Source organism: Saccostrea echinata, unplaced genomic scaffold (genome assembly GCF_033153115.1).
Source record: "Saccostrea echinata isolate AGI-Se365-2 ecotype Australia unplaced genomic scaffold, CSIRO_AGI_Sech_v1 ptg000030l, whole genome shotgun sequence".
Classification (NCBI taxonomy): Eukaryota; Metazoa; Mollusca; class Bivalvia; order Ostreida; family Ostreidae; genus Saccostrea; species Saccostrea echinata.
The window spans coordinates 33,413,469-33,431,110 of NW_026889779.1; the positions used below are offsets into that span (position 1 = coordinate 33,413,469).

The following is a 17,642-nucleotide window of genomic DNA, read 5'->3' on the forward strand; positions in this document are numbered from 1 at the left end:
TATGTATGTTTTGACCTTGTGTGTTGACCCATGTGTTGATACTTTGGTTGGGGCACCAGAAGCTTTTGAAGAGTGATGATGCAGATTTGTAAACAAGCTTTTACCATCAGGCTATTGGCTCTAGGAGAAACATCAGCAGTTCTCTCTATACAGCCTAATAAGTATAATCAGTTTGAAATACAAAATAATAAGAAATTCTCTTCACATTCTCAACTTAAAAAAATTAGTTTCCTCTTTCATCATGCTATATACACCCAATCCACCACCCCACAGTACCTCAAACCCTCCACCCCACCCCCTACTCCCAATTCCATCACCTCATAGTCCCTCAACCCCATATCACAGATAGTTATATAGAGGATATTCAATGTTTTGTATTTGGATATCGAATTTATTTCATGAGTGGGACAGGATTTTTTGATATTTTAACGAGTGCAAAGTACCTGTGAAAATATGAAAAAATATCCTGTCTCACGAGTGAAATAAATTCCATATCCAACTACAAAACATTGAATTTTCTGTTCATTACATTTTCTTTTGATTTTCCTTTTCCTCTGTCTTTTCTTTACACATTGTTGTAGGCTGTGACGTCATAGCGTAGCAATATTGTGAGAATAAAAATTGTAACATGGATTTTAGCAACATTTTCGGGAAGAAATTGGCAGTTTTAGTCTTTATCATGATGGTTTAGTTACTATCTCTTTCTTATGACAGGCCAGAAATTATTTTTTTTTTTACTTTGATATCCTTTCACACTGTGACAGAATATCACTTTGGTATCCTTTCACAATGTAACACTTTTATTCAATCAATAAATCACAGTATTTCATTGTTGAAAAATGTAATGAAAAGGTATATTTCACCAAAGGGATTTTTTTATCTGTGTTGATTGTGAGGCTAGTTGTTGGCGTTGTTTCTTCATCCCTAGTACCCAGTGTTATGTTATTGTTGTGTACCACCTCAACTCAAGGTTGTGAACCAGGTCAGATACAGGATCACTTTGATATTGTCAAGCTGTAATAATGCTTACATGTTTCTCCTCATTTCAATGCATTGTGCATCCCCAAGCTTGCTGCCCTCTATGTTTTCCATTTACTGGCTGTATAAATATTTCTCTGTTTATGTATGTTTTGACCTTGTGTGTTGACCCATGTGTTGATACTTTGGTTGGGGCACCAGAAGCTTTTGAAGAGTGATGATGCAGATTTGTAAACAAGCTTTTACCATCAGGCTATTGGCTCTAGGAGAAACATCAGCAGTTCTCTCTATACAGCCTAATAAGTATAATCAGTTTGAAATACAAAATAATAAGAAATTCTCTTCACATTCTCAACTTAAAAAAATTAGTTTCCTCTTTCATCATGCTATATACACCCAATCCACCACCCCACAGTACCTCAAACCCTCCACCCCACCCCCTACTCCCAATTCCATCACCTCATAGTCCCTCAACCCCATACCCCCCCCCCCCCCCCCAAATGTTACATTTTCCAAATCAGTATTATATATTTACTGATATGTGTCATTTTGAAATATATTCATCAAAATGCAGCAGTATGTGTGTCCTTTAAACTGGCATTGATTGTCTGTATCTAAAGCTTGCAGTCCTCCTCTCATTTCCAGTTTGATGACAAATCTCCAGCCTAAGACTTAATTAACCTTACTGATTTTCTCATTGTAGACTGAACACTGTAATTAACTTGTAGCTGACCAAATGAACTTTTCTAATTTGTATCTTTCAGTCGAATGCCAGTTCCAATTCATCTATGTATATAACATAACGTTCTGTGTGTGACAATTTAATTCTACAGTAGGATCTGTACAGCATTTATCTTGATTAATCTGAATGCATTGTGCAACCTAAAATCCTGTATATTCATGCTACTTTATTTTAGTGCATGCATTCCAGGCATGAAAATAATACCTGAGAAATTTGATAAGACATAAAAAAAATTATTCAATTCATGCATGTCTCACTTTTGGAAAGATTTTTTTCCCAGACATTAAACTCACTGAATCTCATAAAGGTTTCTAAAAGTTTTAATAAAATTTCACATTTGGGAAATGTTTACCGTAAGTGAGTTAGAAAGATGAATGCTTTAATCTTTGAGTCTGAGGCTCAGTTTGTAATTATACAACCACACAGGGGTCAGAGAAGGTTATGATAGTTGTTAAGCTTGTAGACACTTGGTCACTTCTATAGGCTTTACTAAGACTGGACCATCATATTTATTGTTCATTGTCATATTTTTATGCCCCTGGATCGAAAGATCCCGGGGGTATATTGTTTTTGTCCTGTCTGTCTGTTTGTCTGTTTATCTGTTTGTCTGTTTGTTTGTCTGTTTGTCTGTCTGTCTGTTGTCAACTTTAACCTTGCCCATAACTTTTGATTGGTTGGAGCTATGACTTTCATATTTCCCATGTGTATTCCTTGTGACAAGACCTTTCCTTGGGTACCATCATATTTGACCTTTTGACCTTGACCTTGGAGTTTGACCCACTTTTGCAAAATTTTATGAGACTTTAACCTTGGCCATAACTTCTGAACAGTTTGAGCTTGGGGTTTCAAACTTCACATGTGTATTCTTTGTGACAAGGCCTTCTTTTGGATACCAACAACTTTGACCTTTTGACCTTGACCTTGGACTTTGACCTACTTTTGAAAAACTTTAACCTTGGCCATAACTTTTGAACAGTTGGTGCTTAGAGTTTCAAACTTTACATGTGTATTCCTTTTGACAAGACCTTCCTCTGGATATAATTCACTTTGACCCTTTTGACCTTGACCTAGGAGTTTGACCTACTTTTGAAAAACTTTAACCTTGGCCATAACTTTTGAATGGTTGATGCTAGGGCTTTCATACTTCACATATGTAATCCTTGTGACAAGACCTTCCTTTGGATACCAACCACTTTGACCTTGACCTTGACATTTGACTTTTATTTAAAAAACTTTAACCTTCGCCATAACTTTTGAACAGTTGTATCTAGGTCTTTCAAATTTCACAAGTGTTTTCCTCGAGACAAGCTCTTTCTTTGGGTACAGTGGCTGCAACGTTTTTGACAACTTACACGAACGATCACGTTACACGAACGATTCCGCACGATTAACGCACGATAAAATCTGTTATACGAACGATCTTTCACGCAAACGATTCTACACGTTACACGATCTTACACGATTGCTAACGCAAACGCACGATTCTTCACGCAAAATAGTTCAAATTCTTTAGGAATGGATATTATCAAAACGAAATAAGGCTTAATACTTATTTTAGATTTTAAATGATTATTGATATTATTTCATCGACTTTGAAAAAAGAAAAGAAAATAGAAATGGATATTTCTGGAACTAAATACATGTAAGACTTATTAATTATTTTAGATTACAAATACTTCTTTACGTAATTCACCGACTTAAGAAAACTTTTTTCCCTTCTATCAGAAGATGTACATTTAGGTGAACCGTGAGTTTTGATTGAATTGAATTTCATAATATGCAGAAAGGGATAAGTCTGGGGGAAAAAAATGGCATGAAAATGAATTAAGTTATAAGTTATATCCGTGTTTCTTTTTGTGAATCTCTAAAATCAACAATTATTTTACAAATCATTTATTTGCAGAAATTATAATAAAAAAATAATTAAAAGTAAGCTCCAGAGATAAACACTGATAAACGAAAACCCGACAATCATGTCGTGTACATGTACATTCGCCGACTAAATATTTATGTAAGCATTGAGAATTGTTTATTTATTAATTTGTAAAAATATCTATTTTTGATCTATTGATTTAAAAAATATGTTGACCATAATTAGCAGTAAACATAATTAACATCAGTGGAAAAAATCCTTAAACATCTAAGTACGGTTTATCACAAAAAATCCCGCTATTTGACGAGAACACAATAATGTACGACTTACTATATTGCTTAGTTCCAAGCGATAATTAGTTCGTTCTGCTTTCAATTATGTAAATCGCGCTTCATTTATTTTATTTGGATTAAAAAAAAACAGACAAGCTAAATGCTTGTATAACAAATAACATTCCGACAAAAACTTACAAAACGAAATTTACACGATTCTTAACGCACGATCACGCACGATTAAAACCGCAAACGATTGAGTCTGATACACGCACGATCTCGCACGTTACACGAACGATCACGCACGTTACACGAACGATTCTACACGATCGGGTTGTCAACAATAACGTTGCAGCCACTGTATCAACATTTTTTATCTTTTGGCCTGGATTTTGACTTGCAATTTGAGAAACTTTAACCTTCGACATAGGCTGCCATATGGGGGCATCAGTGTTTCACAAACACATCTTGTTTTTCTTGTGATTCACTAGAAATATGACATGGCAACTTGGGTATCTACAGATATCTGTAAAACAATGAGAGATAGAGAGATCGAGAGAGATCAAATAGTTCAATCAATGCATACTTTACTTTGAGGGAGAAAACAAAAGACTTTCTCTCAGTAAGTCCCTCTGTTTCATTATTCATTAGTTTGCTTTAATGGCAGAAAAACTGAATTTATGCATATTAACTTTAAGGTTAATTAATGCAAAGGCATTTGTTTATATTGAATATATATTAAATATACATGAAGGAGGTCTGAGTTTAGTTTTAGATAAAAAGATCCCAAACAGACTTCTAACTTTCAGACAGACTTCTGATAGAAGCTTTGTCTGGGAGGTTATATTTAGAGCTAAATGTTGCTGACAGATACTGTATGTTTAATGTGAATTAGGAATACAAGAATTAATGATTATATTTAAATTAAGTTACCATGGTACTCTAAATATATTTTGACTAGGATAAGAAGACAGTGAATTAAGTTAGAAAACAACAACATGGTGTTACAAAACTAGGATAAGAAGACAGTGAATTAAGTTAGAAAACAACTACATGGTGTTACAAAACTAGATTTTCTTTCTTCTGAGACCTAGGCTGACTCGCTGACTCATAGAGTTGATGAGTAAGCTCGAGCCCAGGTGGTGAGACAGATCTGTCATCCTCAGGAATATCGGAGAGAAAACCCAGTCACTGATAGAAACATATCATTGATAACTGGAAAATTATCACATTGATGCAGCACATACTCAACAAAACCATACCAGAAAATCACATATCACTAATCTATTTGCCTATAAATATCATTTTGATCAGGTCAATTTTTTGTTGCAGCTGAGTCTAGATTATTTCCTGTGCATTGAGAGAGTACAGCTCTCTGCATGTGTCTCTAAATGTATTCCTGTTTGTATAAGGGTCACAAAAAAATAATATCAATAAAAAACAAAATCTCTGGGCAAAGAAATAAACAGTTCAATAACAGGGTAAGCTGTATCTGTATGTTTTGTGTGGGAACTCCTTTATTCAAATATTTTCCATAATCGGCACATGGTGTAGAGGACATTTCCTGTCTGGGATGTGCCTGTACAAATTTTACGATTGTTTGATAGTTAGACACTTCATTAATCCATGTCAGTATTGTTTGATCACCTGAAGAAAGTAAAAATTTTCCTCCCTCCTGAGTTTTATTGTTCCTCCAGAGTTTTTATTGTCCAAATCTGTTAGAAAACTTTTTCTTAGGAATTTCATTGAATTCAGTTTAAATGAATTAGAGGGAAAAACGACATCCTGCTCTTAATGTATTTACATTTAAGTTTGGAGTAGTTTTAGGCTGAATAAAATGAATACAATCAATGTGGTAATTTTCTTGACTTAAAGCACTGCAAAGGCCAGGATAGGAAGAAATTACCAATCCAACATAAAATATTCTGTGTTGTAGATGCTCAGCAGAATCACATATTGTCTGATCTGTATCAAGCTGTTATGTAGTAGGGACACATGAATGTACAAGAGATCAAATAAACAACACTATCTGCAGTGTATGCTCTGTCTTATATTTCTTCTCTCAGATAGATATCTGGGCCAGCAACATCACAGTGTCAAGGCTTTATGACACAACCTTGATATGGCCTTGACCTTTTAGCCATGTTTCTTAGATACAAGCAGTAGCTCTACAAATTAAGACTCATTCCTGTAAAAGGAATGTCTCCATTACAATAAATGTAGTCTCAGGACTGATGATATAGTGACCAGACCTACAGAACAATAATGAAACCAACTTTATTATTGCTTTTGAAATTTTATGTGAAGATCAAGGGGTTTTGAACTTTTTAAGATGATCACTTTTTCTCACTGAATAAGCTAGGTCTTAAGAACTTTGACCATTAAATTATGGGGAATCAAATTTGATTAAAAAAGAATCAATAAAGGTCAAAATTGACTGCTTCTTCTTGTATATTAAGTAACAGCTTATGTGCACTTTTGATGTGTAATTGTTTAATAGCCTGACAGTAATGGGAAATGATAGCCCTTTGTTGCAGAATATCCCTTTGAACTAATGAGTTATTGAATATAATTTCTTGTGATCCTGATAGTCATAGAATGGTAAATCTGCTGTGGTCGTGTGTAATCTTGTGAGTGGGATGGTAAATTAGGGAGAGAAAAGTGAAACTGAATTTCATCTGGTCATCTAAAACATGGGTGAAAATGTTCTGGTCGACCTTTGATTGGGTGTGACAGTGGGTTTCACTTAATCCAAAATGGTTAATTGGATAATTTAGCTATTTCAGTATAATATCAGAGCACAAAACCATTTTTTAATTTCACCTAATATTCTGATTAGAAAGTATTGCATTTCTATTTTTTCTAATAAATGTACAGAAATTTGGGCTATCATAGTGTTTTTTGGATAATCGTTCATGGAGCTATTGGCTATTTCAATAAGGTGATATTTTGATAAAATTTCCCTGACAACCTGACTGTCAAATTAAGCTAAACCCGCTGTATTCATGCAATTAATCCAAGGTTTGTAATAGATTGTGATCCATGTGATGAAAATCCTGATATTATGCATGACCAACATACTTAGACTGTTTCTTTTAAGGAGGAATATTTAACAAAACACTTTCCTCCTTTTCTTTTTAATATCAGAATTTTTATGCATAAACTTTAACCTTGCCCATAACTTTTGATTGGTCATAGGTAGGACTTTTGTATTTCACATGTATATTCCTTGTGACAATACACGTGTACCTTTCTTTGTGTACCAACATATTTGACCTCTTGACCTAGAGCTTAGTGTTTGACCCATTTTGCAAAATTTTACAAAACTTTAACCTTGGCCATAACTTTTGAAAGTTCGATGCTAAGAGTTTAATACTTCACTTGTGTATTCCTTGTGATAACATATTTCCTTGGGTACAAATACTTTTGACTTTTTGACCTTGACCTTGGAGTTTAAACTACTTTTGAATTTTTTGACCTTGACCTTGGAGTTTAAACTACTTTTGAAGACTTTAACCTTGGCTAATAGTTGGAGCTAGGCTTTCATATTTCACATGTGTGTTCTTTATGACAAGACCTTCCCTTGGGTACCAACAATTTTGCCCCTTTGACCTTGACCTTGGAGTTTGTTCTTTATGACAAGACCTTCCCTTGGGTACCAACAATTTTGCCCCTTTGACCTTGACCTTGGAGTTTGATATACTTTTGAAAAACTTTAATCTTTGCCATAACATTTGAATGGTTGATGTAAGGGCTTTCATGTTTTCATTGTGACAAGAACTTTCTTCATGTACCAACAACCTTGACCTCTTGGCCTTGGAGTTTGTCCTACTTGAATGTAATAAAACTTTAACCCTGGTCACAATTTTGAACGGTTGGTGCTAGGCTTTCATATTTCACATAATTATTCCTTGTGATAAGACCTTAAATTTCCTTGGGTACAAACATTTTTGACCCTTTTACCTTGACCTTTGAGTTTGACCTACTTTTGTAAAACTTTAACCTTGACCACACATAATTTCTGAGTTGTTGCTGCAAGGACTTTCATATTTCACAGGTGTATTCCATGTGACAAGACCTTTCTTTGGGTACCTTGTTGTTTCTTGACCTTGGAGTTTGACTTGCATTTGAAAAATTTTAACATTCACCATTAGCTGCCACACAGGGACATCATTGTTTTCACAAAGTACATATTATGTTGAATTTATGATATACAATACATAATGTGTAAATATGTATTGTTGCTAAACTATGATTACTATCATCAGTTTATGAGAAAGATTGAGTATTAATTTATATTAGTTTACAGTAACTTGACGTTCAGTATGACAAAAGAGCAAATGCATTTAAACTGTAAATATTTTATGTTCAGAGATTAATGTTCATGTACCTGTAATATTTTGATTCTTTTGTAGTTGAAGTTTGAGTCTTAGAAGGAGATTTTTAATTCAAGTAAACTCTTAAAATTTGAAGTGATAGGAGTAATTTCAGCACTATATTATCAAGCTTAAAATTTTTGCCTTGAGAGTTTTCAATGTTTATTGAATCATAGCTATTTCTTTATCAAATTTTGATGCTAAGTTTGAAATACATGAAGTAAAATCTAATTCTGAACCAGCTATAAATTTTTAAGATGTCTTTTAAATAAGATTAGTATGCCTTAAAAGTACATGTCATGAAACCCCTCCAGAAATGTTTTTTTGAGTGTTTTATCTGAGAGTTTCAGGAAGCAGTGCGTTGATCAGAATTGTGATTGCTTGATTATCTGCGAAATTTAGCAGGTCCCTGGAGACGGAGATGATGTAAATGTATAATCTGTTCATTGACTGCTCATTACATTGTTCATTAATCTGTTCATTAATTACTTTCCTGCAATGCATATGTCAGCTTCTATTTCCCATTAATTGTTAGTACAGAATTAAGATAGTCCAGTCTCTATCCCAGGATTAGCCGCTCTACAGCATGACGTAGAATATATATGGGTCTGTACTTCTAGTGTCAGTCAATAGACTTGTACATCTACTGTGAGAAATGAGAAACTGTCTGGACTGCTGCGAAGTCCTGGATTGGTAAAATTAATTACAGAACAGTCAATGTCCTATAGATTATAGTAGACTTGGTTGTGTCTTCGTTGTTTTTTTTTTCAATTATTTTAATTTGAGTCAAACTGTTTCCATGCTGAGAGAATTAATGAAGTTTTTTTTTCTGTCAATATCTACCCAGTCTAATAAAAACATTTCAATTAAATATTGTAAGCTTTATTAAAATTGGATAAAAACCAGTTACTGTAAATTTGTCTTTGAATGGACAATTGTCTTTTCTGAGTATTGGAAATCCTAACATTAAGATAAGCTTCATTTCTCCTAGTAGCCTGTTAATCAACCACAGCTAAGTTCAAGTTTTAACAAAATTTTTGTAATGGGTTTTATTGTTGTTTAAGTATATTTCTTATTTCATACAGACTAATGTTATAAAATGTTTGACAAATTTCTCCCAATTACACACATCCTACCTTTTTAAAGTTTAAAATGAGGAGACGTTTAGTCAGGGTAGGGTCGGATTACAGGTGTGTGACTGATGCTCCCTCAGGACCCAGTTTTACATGAGAATTCTGTCACTAAATAACCTACCATTAAAAAGCTCTGACTTCACCTTAATTACACCTGACTACTCAGCTGCCACAGGTACACAGAAAGTGGCCTGATTCTGTAAGTCTTAGAGTGTGGTAGGATTATACAGATCCTGTGATGTTGTAACAGGCTGGTACCAATAACACAGAAGATCTGCTGTTAGTATTTGTTGTGAAGTCAGTGCAGGACATGTTTGTTGATGTTTTGTGGCAATAAGTGGGAAGCTGGGATGCTTCTGGTCAAAGACCAAGCATGGTAGTGTGTTGTACAGATATCCAGTGATTCATCAGAGGCTGTTGTCAGATTATATATCCACTCCATCTGAAGGCTGGATCACTCCGATCAGTCTAGTGTAAGACAGTCTGATCAGCTACATAATGAAGTGGGGGAGGATTAAATGACCCCTGTCTCTGAGGACAAAATTTAAATTGAGCCATCCATCAGGAGAGAGACAGCTAAGGTGATTGTGTCTACAAGTGTTAAGGAGAATAAACCTTGTCCACCAGCCTCTGAAAAGTGAGGTGTACTCTCTTTTTTTGTTCACCTTCTTTGAGAATAAATTTGAGAATCACTGCAGTACAGTATTTCTTTCTGGAGTATTCTTTTATTGCAAAGGATCTTTTTAAATGTGTTTTGTCTGGATACCAGCTAGGGGAATTATTTTGACTGGATACTCTAATGATGGAAGCTGAATCAGATCTTTAGATCTTGTTAAATTCTCTCAGGAGTAACTCTACTCAGAAATGTAATTTTGTGATTTGTCAGCCTGGTTTTGACTTTAATCTTCAATGGGATTCTACAAAATTGTGGAATAAAATTCTGATCTGTCACTGATTGATTTTAAGAACTGACCTTGAATGGTGGAAAAACATTTACAGATCAGAAACTTGCTAATCAATGAACATGATAGGTTAAGTCTATAAAGACGCTAATAAAATGACATTTTTAACATGCATAAGAAACTAAGGCCTCTTTGTTGAGATGTATTTCTGAATTAATTAATTTATAATAGAATGCAGTGCATGTTGGGCTCAGCACTTAGTTATACAATTGAAGGAGATCGGTGAACTTTGATGTTACAAACACTGGACAGTTGGCTTGTCTGGAATAAAATTGAATGAAGTGGACGTCCAAGGCTGGACAGAATGAGGAAGCTCTGGAAATAATCCCAGGGGCCTGGGGGATTCAGAAAGTCAATACATTCAAGTGAAGACAGATTGGACTTGCAGGCCAACCAGGTTGTGCTTCTGAAGCGTTTTATTAAATTGACACACAGTGTTGGAGAATGGAGGCTAAAAACACTGGGAATTAAAGCTATCAGGAAAGTTAGTTTGTTAGTTTTTAAGAAGTTTGGTATTGAATCCTTTGAGTGATCGTCATGCCGCGTAAAGGGAAGTACGAGATTGAGGCTTATAAGTACCACTACTGGAACTGTTTGTGTTGTTGGAAAGTCCAGCAGGAAAAGTAAGTCCTAAAGAAGCAGGGTAAAAATAATACAAAGTAATCTAAAGGTCAATGCTTAAATTAAACCAGAAATTATTAATTTTTTTTAGATTAACAAAAAAATTACAGAAACAATTTAATAAATACATTTATGACTGCCACTGACATGAAACATTAATTTTTTATGTGTTTAGTAAACAAATTCAAGTTAAGTTCTGTTATTTATCATTGTCTAAATCTGTATCAAAAAAGTATGGAATGTGAACAGTTTGGTTCACATAGCAGTTTGGTTATGTTCACATCTCCCTGGTGTAAGTTAAAAAATGAACTTTTTGTCTCGAGAATATATTTTTATTTCATATATCAAATGGCTCTCCCGTTGAATGAATATCAAAGCTAAGCTGAATTATTCAGAAGAATCATAATATTATTGGTCTCTGTTAAATAATAAACTAGTGAGAAATTATTGGGCAGCTACGTAGTATTTGTACTGATTGTATTTATATATATATGATACATGTATATGTAATATATGCTACAGTACACAGCAGCTTGTTGATGCTGTCTATCTCAGATATGTGTTTATATTTATGGGGTATATCACTGTTTTGTTTATTGATAAAAGCCACATGTCTACTGACCCTGTTGTTACTAGGAAGAGAATCGGATAAGATCAGAAAGGAGGGGGGAGGGAGAGTAGAATCTGATAAAATAAGAAAGGAGGGGAAAGGAGAGCATTGGTCTAGATCTGAGACTTGCTTACATGTATAAATAAGGCAGCATATTTGATGCACAAAAGGGGAGGAGTTGTCAAATGATATATAACTAGTTGGATGCATGTTGGTGGGGGTGGTTGGGGGGGGGGGGTCGATACTCAACAAGTGAAGAATGTGAGGACGGTGGTGTTTTGTTTTTTTTGTTGTTTTTTTGAAGGGGGGGGGCAGATCCAGGATTCTTGAAAAGGGGAGGGCACAACCAGTTTTGGATTGGTGGGAGAGCAGGAAGCCCCCACAAGCTTCAGGTTTTAGGAATTTTTTTTTTTTTTTGAGTATTTTTTTTACTTATATTAGCTATATTTTAGGTATAATTAATGCAATTTCCCACACACCAGAAAGTTTGACTTATGCATGTTATGTATATTTTGGTCACAAGGTCAGGGGGGTTGGGGGGTTGCCTTCCTGTCCCCCTTTAAATCTACCAGTGGGGGATATGATGGGGGGGCTTCTTGTCCCCCTCTAAATCTACCAGTGGGGGATATGATGTAGGGGGAGGAGGGAGTGTTACCTGATACAGGACCAGTAGGGGTTATATCATAGAGAGAGTTGTACTGTAATACTGGTGTGAAGTGTGGTTGCAAGGCTCAGATTACTAATGTTAATTACTGGCATTATCTCCGAGGGTGATCTATAGCTATGGATGGGGATAAACCACACTGGTCAAGTGGCCAGACAACAGACGGCTCCCAGGTTAATGTAATTAGTTAAGTCAATTGTGGGCCTGATCATTGATTTATATGAAGGGATATCGGTCATTAACAAGGTCAATCTAGAACTGATCAATGTCCTGCAATTTATAATTAAACCATTACATTAGTTTAATAGTTTGTTAAGCCAGATAAAAAGCACTCTGTTCATTAGAGATTCAAGTTAACATTTTTAAAGGTTTGTTGAATTTAGACAAAACTTAATGAAAGACCTGGATATTGATCCTGAATCTTACCTGCAAATCTGTAGAAATTATAAAAGAATGGATTAGCTATTCTCTGGATTCATTCTGTTGATAGTAGTGTTTGCTTGAAGAACATTTTATTATAAACAAATTAATTATATATTTTGCATCCCATTCCTTTTGTCACTTTGGTTTGTGTGTGTGTTTTTCTTTTAGTCATTGAATTTGTTTTTCAGAAAGAAATAATAATTTGAGGAAACTGAAAAGAAAAACTTTGTAATTGTTGCTTTTTACAGTTACATACATTTAAGCTAGCTTGGAGGGTTTTGATCTGAATATGATCTTTGGGACTCCTCTCTGATCAGAGTAAAAAGCATGCTACATTAGTCAGATGTAATCACTGTAATACACATGTAGACATGCAGGGTGACGTCGTATCTGATGTAGGAATACATAACATCTCCTGTACTCCCTACAGAAAAATGTCAGCCGTATATAGTACCTTGTATATCCAACAGCCTAAGCACTTAGTACACTTGGAACATGGTGCACTCAGTTATCTAAAAATAGATATATTAATCAGTCTGAACAACCTTCAAATTTATTAATGAATGCAAATGTAATCATATTTTGATTTAGTTATACCACTTATAAAACAGCTGAATATGAACTTGATATGTTAACGAGGAATAATAGATTAAAAGGACGTATCACTCTGGTACAGGAAAATAGAGATTCAATAGCGCTGCAGGAGTTATCTATCTTAGAACATTTCTTATATGTGATATTTTTAGGGATGATAAGTTAAATAAAGGGTAGAAATTTTTATTTTTAGGCCGTTAACATTGAATTGATATTCAGAGTTCAGCATTCCAATCCTATTTATACTGATTTAAATAATATAAAAGATTAAATAACTAAATATCCATTGCTCGGTAATTACAAAGAAAAATATGCTGAGCTCTGAGAAATGCTAAATAGAATTAGGCACAGTACTGGCTTAGCATTAAAGTCAGGATTACAGGGGCACCGCAGTCAAGTAATCCCCCAGTCACAGAATTCCCTCAAATATTTGTAAGGTGCACCTTATACTTATCTGCTTACTGATGTCGATTGGTTTAAGTTAAATCACTTGATCACATTGGATTGGTGGCGATTTAAGTTAATACAATACTATACTGTCAATGGGATCACTAACAGGTGAAATTGTCCAAGGTTTTGTGGTGAAGTTTATCAGGTTTCTCTATTTTTTGGAGCACAGTCAAATTGTCAATATCAGTTCTGATTTTACTGCAACATGTGGTCTTCTCACAGTTATAGTGAATTACACTGCCAGTATACAGCTATAGGCCTCGCAGTATTCTCTCCAACAGGGTGCGTGGTGAGGTTTTTTATCTCGTAATTCTCATCTAATTAAACAGAGGAAATGGATTGATAGCAGTTTTTTCATCTCTCTATATTGCTACATTGAGTGTAGATCCTGTGATAATTCGGAGAGTCTTACAACTTTTGACCAGTTCCTTTACTTGATGTATAAAAGGAGTCTGAGGGTTATCCAAGCTTAGTACAGTATAATGTTGTGTGATATCATTGACGATTGATTCAGCAATGATTAATGTGATGAGAGAAGCAATGATTTGTTGATGATAGTGGAGATGATTATTCTGATGATGTAAATGACCCAGATATTAATGGCTTATTTGTGGCAGAAGATGCTTAAACAGTGGAAACAGTCCAAGTAAGTTAAATGTCTTCAATGATGACTTAATTAGTATACTGTTGTACTGTCTACATGTGGAAGAATTAATAGGTATTAATGTTTCTCCCACCCTAATATAAGTATCACAGTATAACACTGTTGGCATACTCTCTATGTTTTTGTGTTTAAATTAGTAAAAGTGGATCTACATGATGCACAGTGGAAAAGCTACATTGTCATGCAAAAAAGCCTAGTGACCCCCCCCCCCCAAAAAAAAAAAAAAGAAAAATTTAACTGTTTTATACTCTTGCAATACTTTTTTCTTTGACCCAATTCTGGCAAAGATTGAAAAGAAAAACACTAACATAATACAAGCAGATATCTACCAGTATATACAAAAATAAAATAGGATAATCGTTAGTGCAGATTTAAGTACTATTTAATGACATGTTTTACTGTGGTAGAGATGCCATATATCATTTAACTTCCTGTATATGGTACAGTGAAACTTGTCTATTATCGATATTGTGACTATTCTGAAAACTTGCCTAATACGATTTAACTTTAGGTCCCTTTCAGTAAGTTCAATTGTTTAAAATGTTTTCTTATCCAGAATATTGTCTAAACTGTCTAATTTCTTATGACCGAGTGTTGTCCAGTCTGATTAGATAAATTTCACTGTATTATTTATCATTGTATGTCAGTGAATGCATAATTGTATTGAAGGTCTGATGACATGTTTTGGTTTGTATTTCTTATTTAAAATATACAACAAATTAATCATTGATTATTATCCCGTGATTTTTAAACTGTTTTCAAAATGTCTAAGTTGATAAAGACACCAAAATATTGTGATATTGACAATGCTTGTGATTTCTAATAGGATTATATAGCAAATAGCATCCTCTGGTATCTTACACAAATGTCTGGTAAGGTACCTTAATTTTTTGTGAGTAAGCTTGTTAAAGTAGCAATACTTGAATGATAAAATCTTAGAAAAAAACAATATGTTAGTGGAATGTGTTATTAACCTTAATTGACCTTAATCGGCTGAGATTCAGTTGATATGAGAAGTAACATTGGCCTTACCTGCATATCTATGTCATTATCATGTCTTATTTTATCCATCAAAATTATTTGTCAAGAATTTTCAAAAAAAGGATTTAAAAAAAAAAAAAAGGATGTGGTGTGATGATGATATATGCTATTCCTGATTTTATTAATAAGTGCTTGCATGTTTTCTGTTTAGCTGAGGCAGCTAGAACTGACACCAATAATGAAGTGTTGATCTAATGGCCAAGTAATTAGGATCATTTAATGGTGATCATATATATACAGTTGAACTTGGTTATCTTGAACACTGATATACAAGGGATATGTGAAGTAACTTGACAGTCCCACCACTTTTTAGCTCACCTGAGCTAAAAAGGCTCTAGTTAGCTTTTCTGATTAAAATTTGTCCGTTGTCTGTCATTGTTGAAGTTGTCATCTTCTTCTCCAGAACCACTGGGCCAATTTCAACCCAAAATTGGAAAAGAGTATCCTTAGGTAAAGGTTATTCAAATTTGTTCTTATGAAGGGCCACACCCTTTCCCATGGAGAGAAAAAGTAAAAATTGGGTGGTGTCACTTAAAAATCTTCTCAAGAATCTCAGGAAAGATGAAAGTTATGTGAAAACTTCCTGACATAGTGTAAATTCAAGTTTGTTCAAATCATGACCCCTGGCAGACAGGGGCCACAAATTGGAATCAAAGTTTTGTATAGGCATATATAGAAAAAAAATCTTTAAAATCTTTTTCTCAAGAACAGCAAATCCATGTTTAGTCATATTGATATGGAAGTATCTTGAAGTAGAGTAGACTCAGGTTTGTTCAAATCATGACCCAGAAGAGTACGGTGGGGCTACTTCTATAAAAACATGACACCTTGGGGTAGGGTGGGGTCACAAACAGGGATCAAAGTTTTACATATGAATATATAATTTAAAAAAATCTATGATAAAGAAAAGCAGGGCCATGATTGGCTTAGGTGAACATTGTGGCCCATGGGCCTCTTGTTTAAATTTTCCCTGAGACTGAAATAACGATTTTGCTTCCTTAAATAAAATTGTTAAGATCTTACCCTTCCAGCTATTAAATAGGTAAATATGATCCTTTTTGGGAAGTTAAATCATTCATAGACTTCTTAAAAGCAGTGAAAGTACAACAGTGTCAAACTATTCCTATAAATACTGGAAAGGATAATGAATTTTAATAGGTTATTCACCACACAAAATCAAGTCTTTCAAGTTTCCTTATGGCCTTCAAATCATTCACATTTTAAAAAGAAAACTTTAGCCATGTCCTTCAAATTTAATTCTTAAAAGCAAATCTCTCAGTTCCTCGGCTTAATCAAGCTCCTTTGATAGGGGGAAACATTTATTTTGTCTGTGAAATCTTCTGATTAGAAGCCAAATATCTGCAGACCTGTGGGTAACACGTACACACATAATTTATCTGTGGCCAGAACCTGAATCAATAAGCTCCTGGAGGATATATATAGGAAGGAAGCAGCATATAACTGTGGACAGACATGGTTCTATAATTGGGATTTTATGAGATTTGATTGTCGACCAGTAATTATGATCCGTGATATTGTTTATCTCACTGAGTAAGTAAACACTCGTTTGCAGTATGCTCTCTGAATCATGTCAACCTGTAAATTTTACACAAGATTCTGAAATACTTTGTAAAGTTTAAAGTCCCTGAAGTTCATAAATGATATTTTAGGTTTAACTTTAGTACATTTGACATGTGCTTTTGATGATTGATTGTTTATTAACATGGGGGCTGAGATTTTAAATTGATTAAATAACAAGTAGCTAGCTCATTCTAATGAAATAAGATTGTATTAACCATATACAAGAGAGTGTGTTATTCTGTTCCAGAATTTCACTTGACATTTTGACCTTGACATGTTTTTTTAAAGTAAAAAAATAATGCTAGTGTTCTAATTTTAAACAAGGATGGATTATTTTATTTCCTTAGTGGAAGTAGATTGTTCTTTGTATGAAAAATAAAAAAGGAACAATGAATAAGATGAAATTAAGGAATGTAGTTGCTATTGTATATATTAAATATTGTATATCATAAAAGTTTGGTTCAGTAAGCACCTAAATTTTCCATAATTTACTAAACATAATAGACAGCTTACTGTATCAAAACTAAAAAAATTGGGAACTTATGATTTCAATAATTCAGACAACTTTTAAACTTTAAAGCTTGAAATGATAAGTCACAAGAACATCTAATTTTCCTTTGTTACCTCCCCTGAAATGTTATAAAGGTGATCCCCCCCC

The 17,642-nt window shown here is 34.1% G+C and overlaps 1 protein-coding gene across 9 annotated transcripts in view; it reads left to right on the forward strand.

Annotated features, from left to right (window-relative positions):
- The window catches only part of LOC133197738 (rap1 GTPase-activating protein 1-like), a 58,863-nt gene that overhangs the window by 10,528 nt on the left and 30,693 nt on the right, over nt 1-17,642 (forward strand). Inside the window, exon 1 of one of the 9 annotated variants that reach the window (XM_061333925.1) lies at nt 9,808-10,959. The exons of 5 other annotated variants lie outside the window; for them this stretch is intronic. In XM_061333925.1, coding sequence (XP_061189909.1) covers nt 10,874-10,959 — 86 coding nt within the window. In that variant the 5' untranslated portion in view covers nt 9,808-10,873. Of the gene's footprint in view, nt 1-9,807; nt 10,960-14,028; nt 14,345-16,869; nt 16,955-17,642 lie in introns of those variants that run through there. 3 more of the 9 variants (XM_061333931.1, XM_061333927.1, XM_061333928.1) reach the window with 3 other exon arrangements.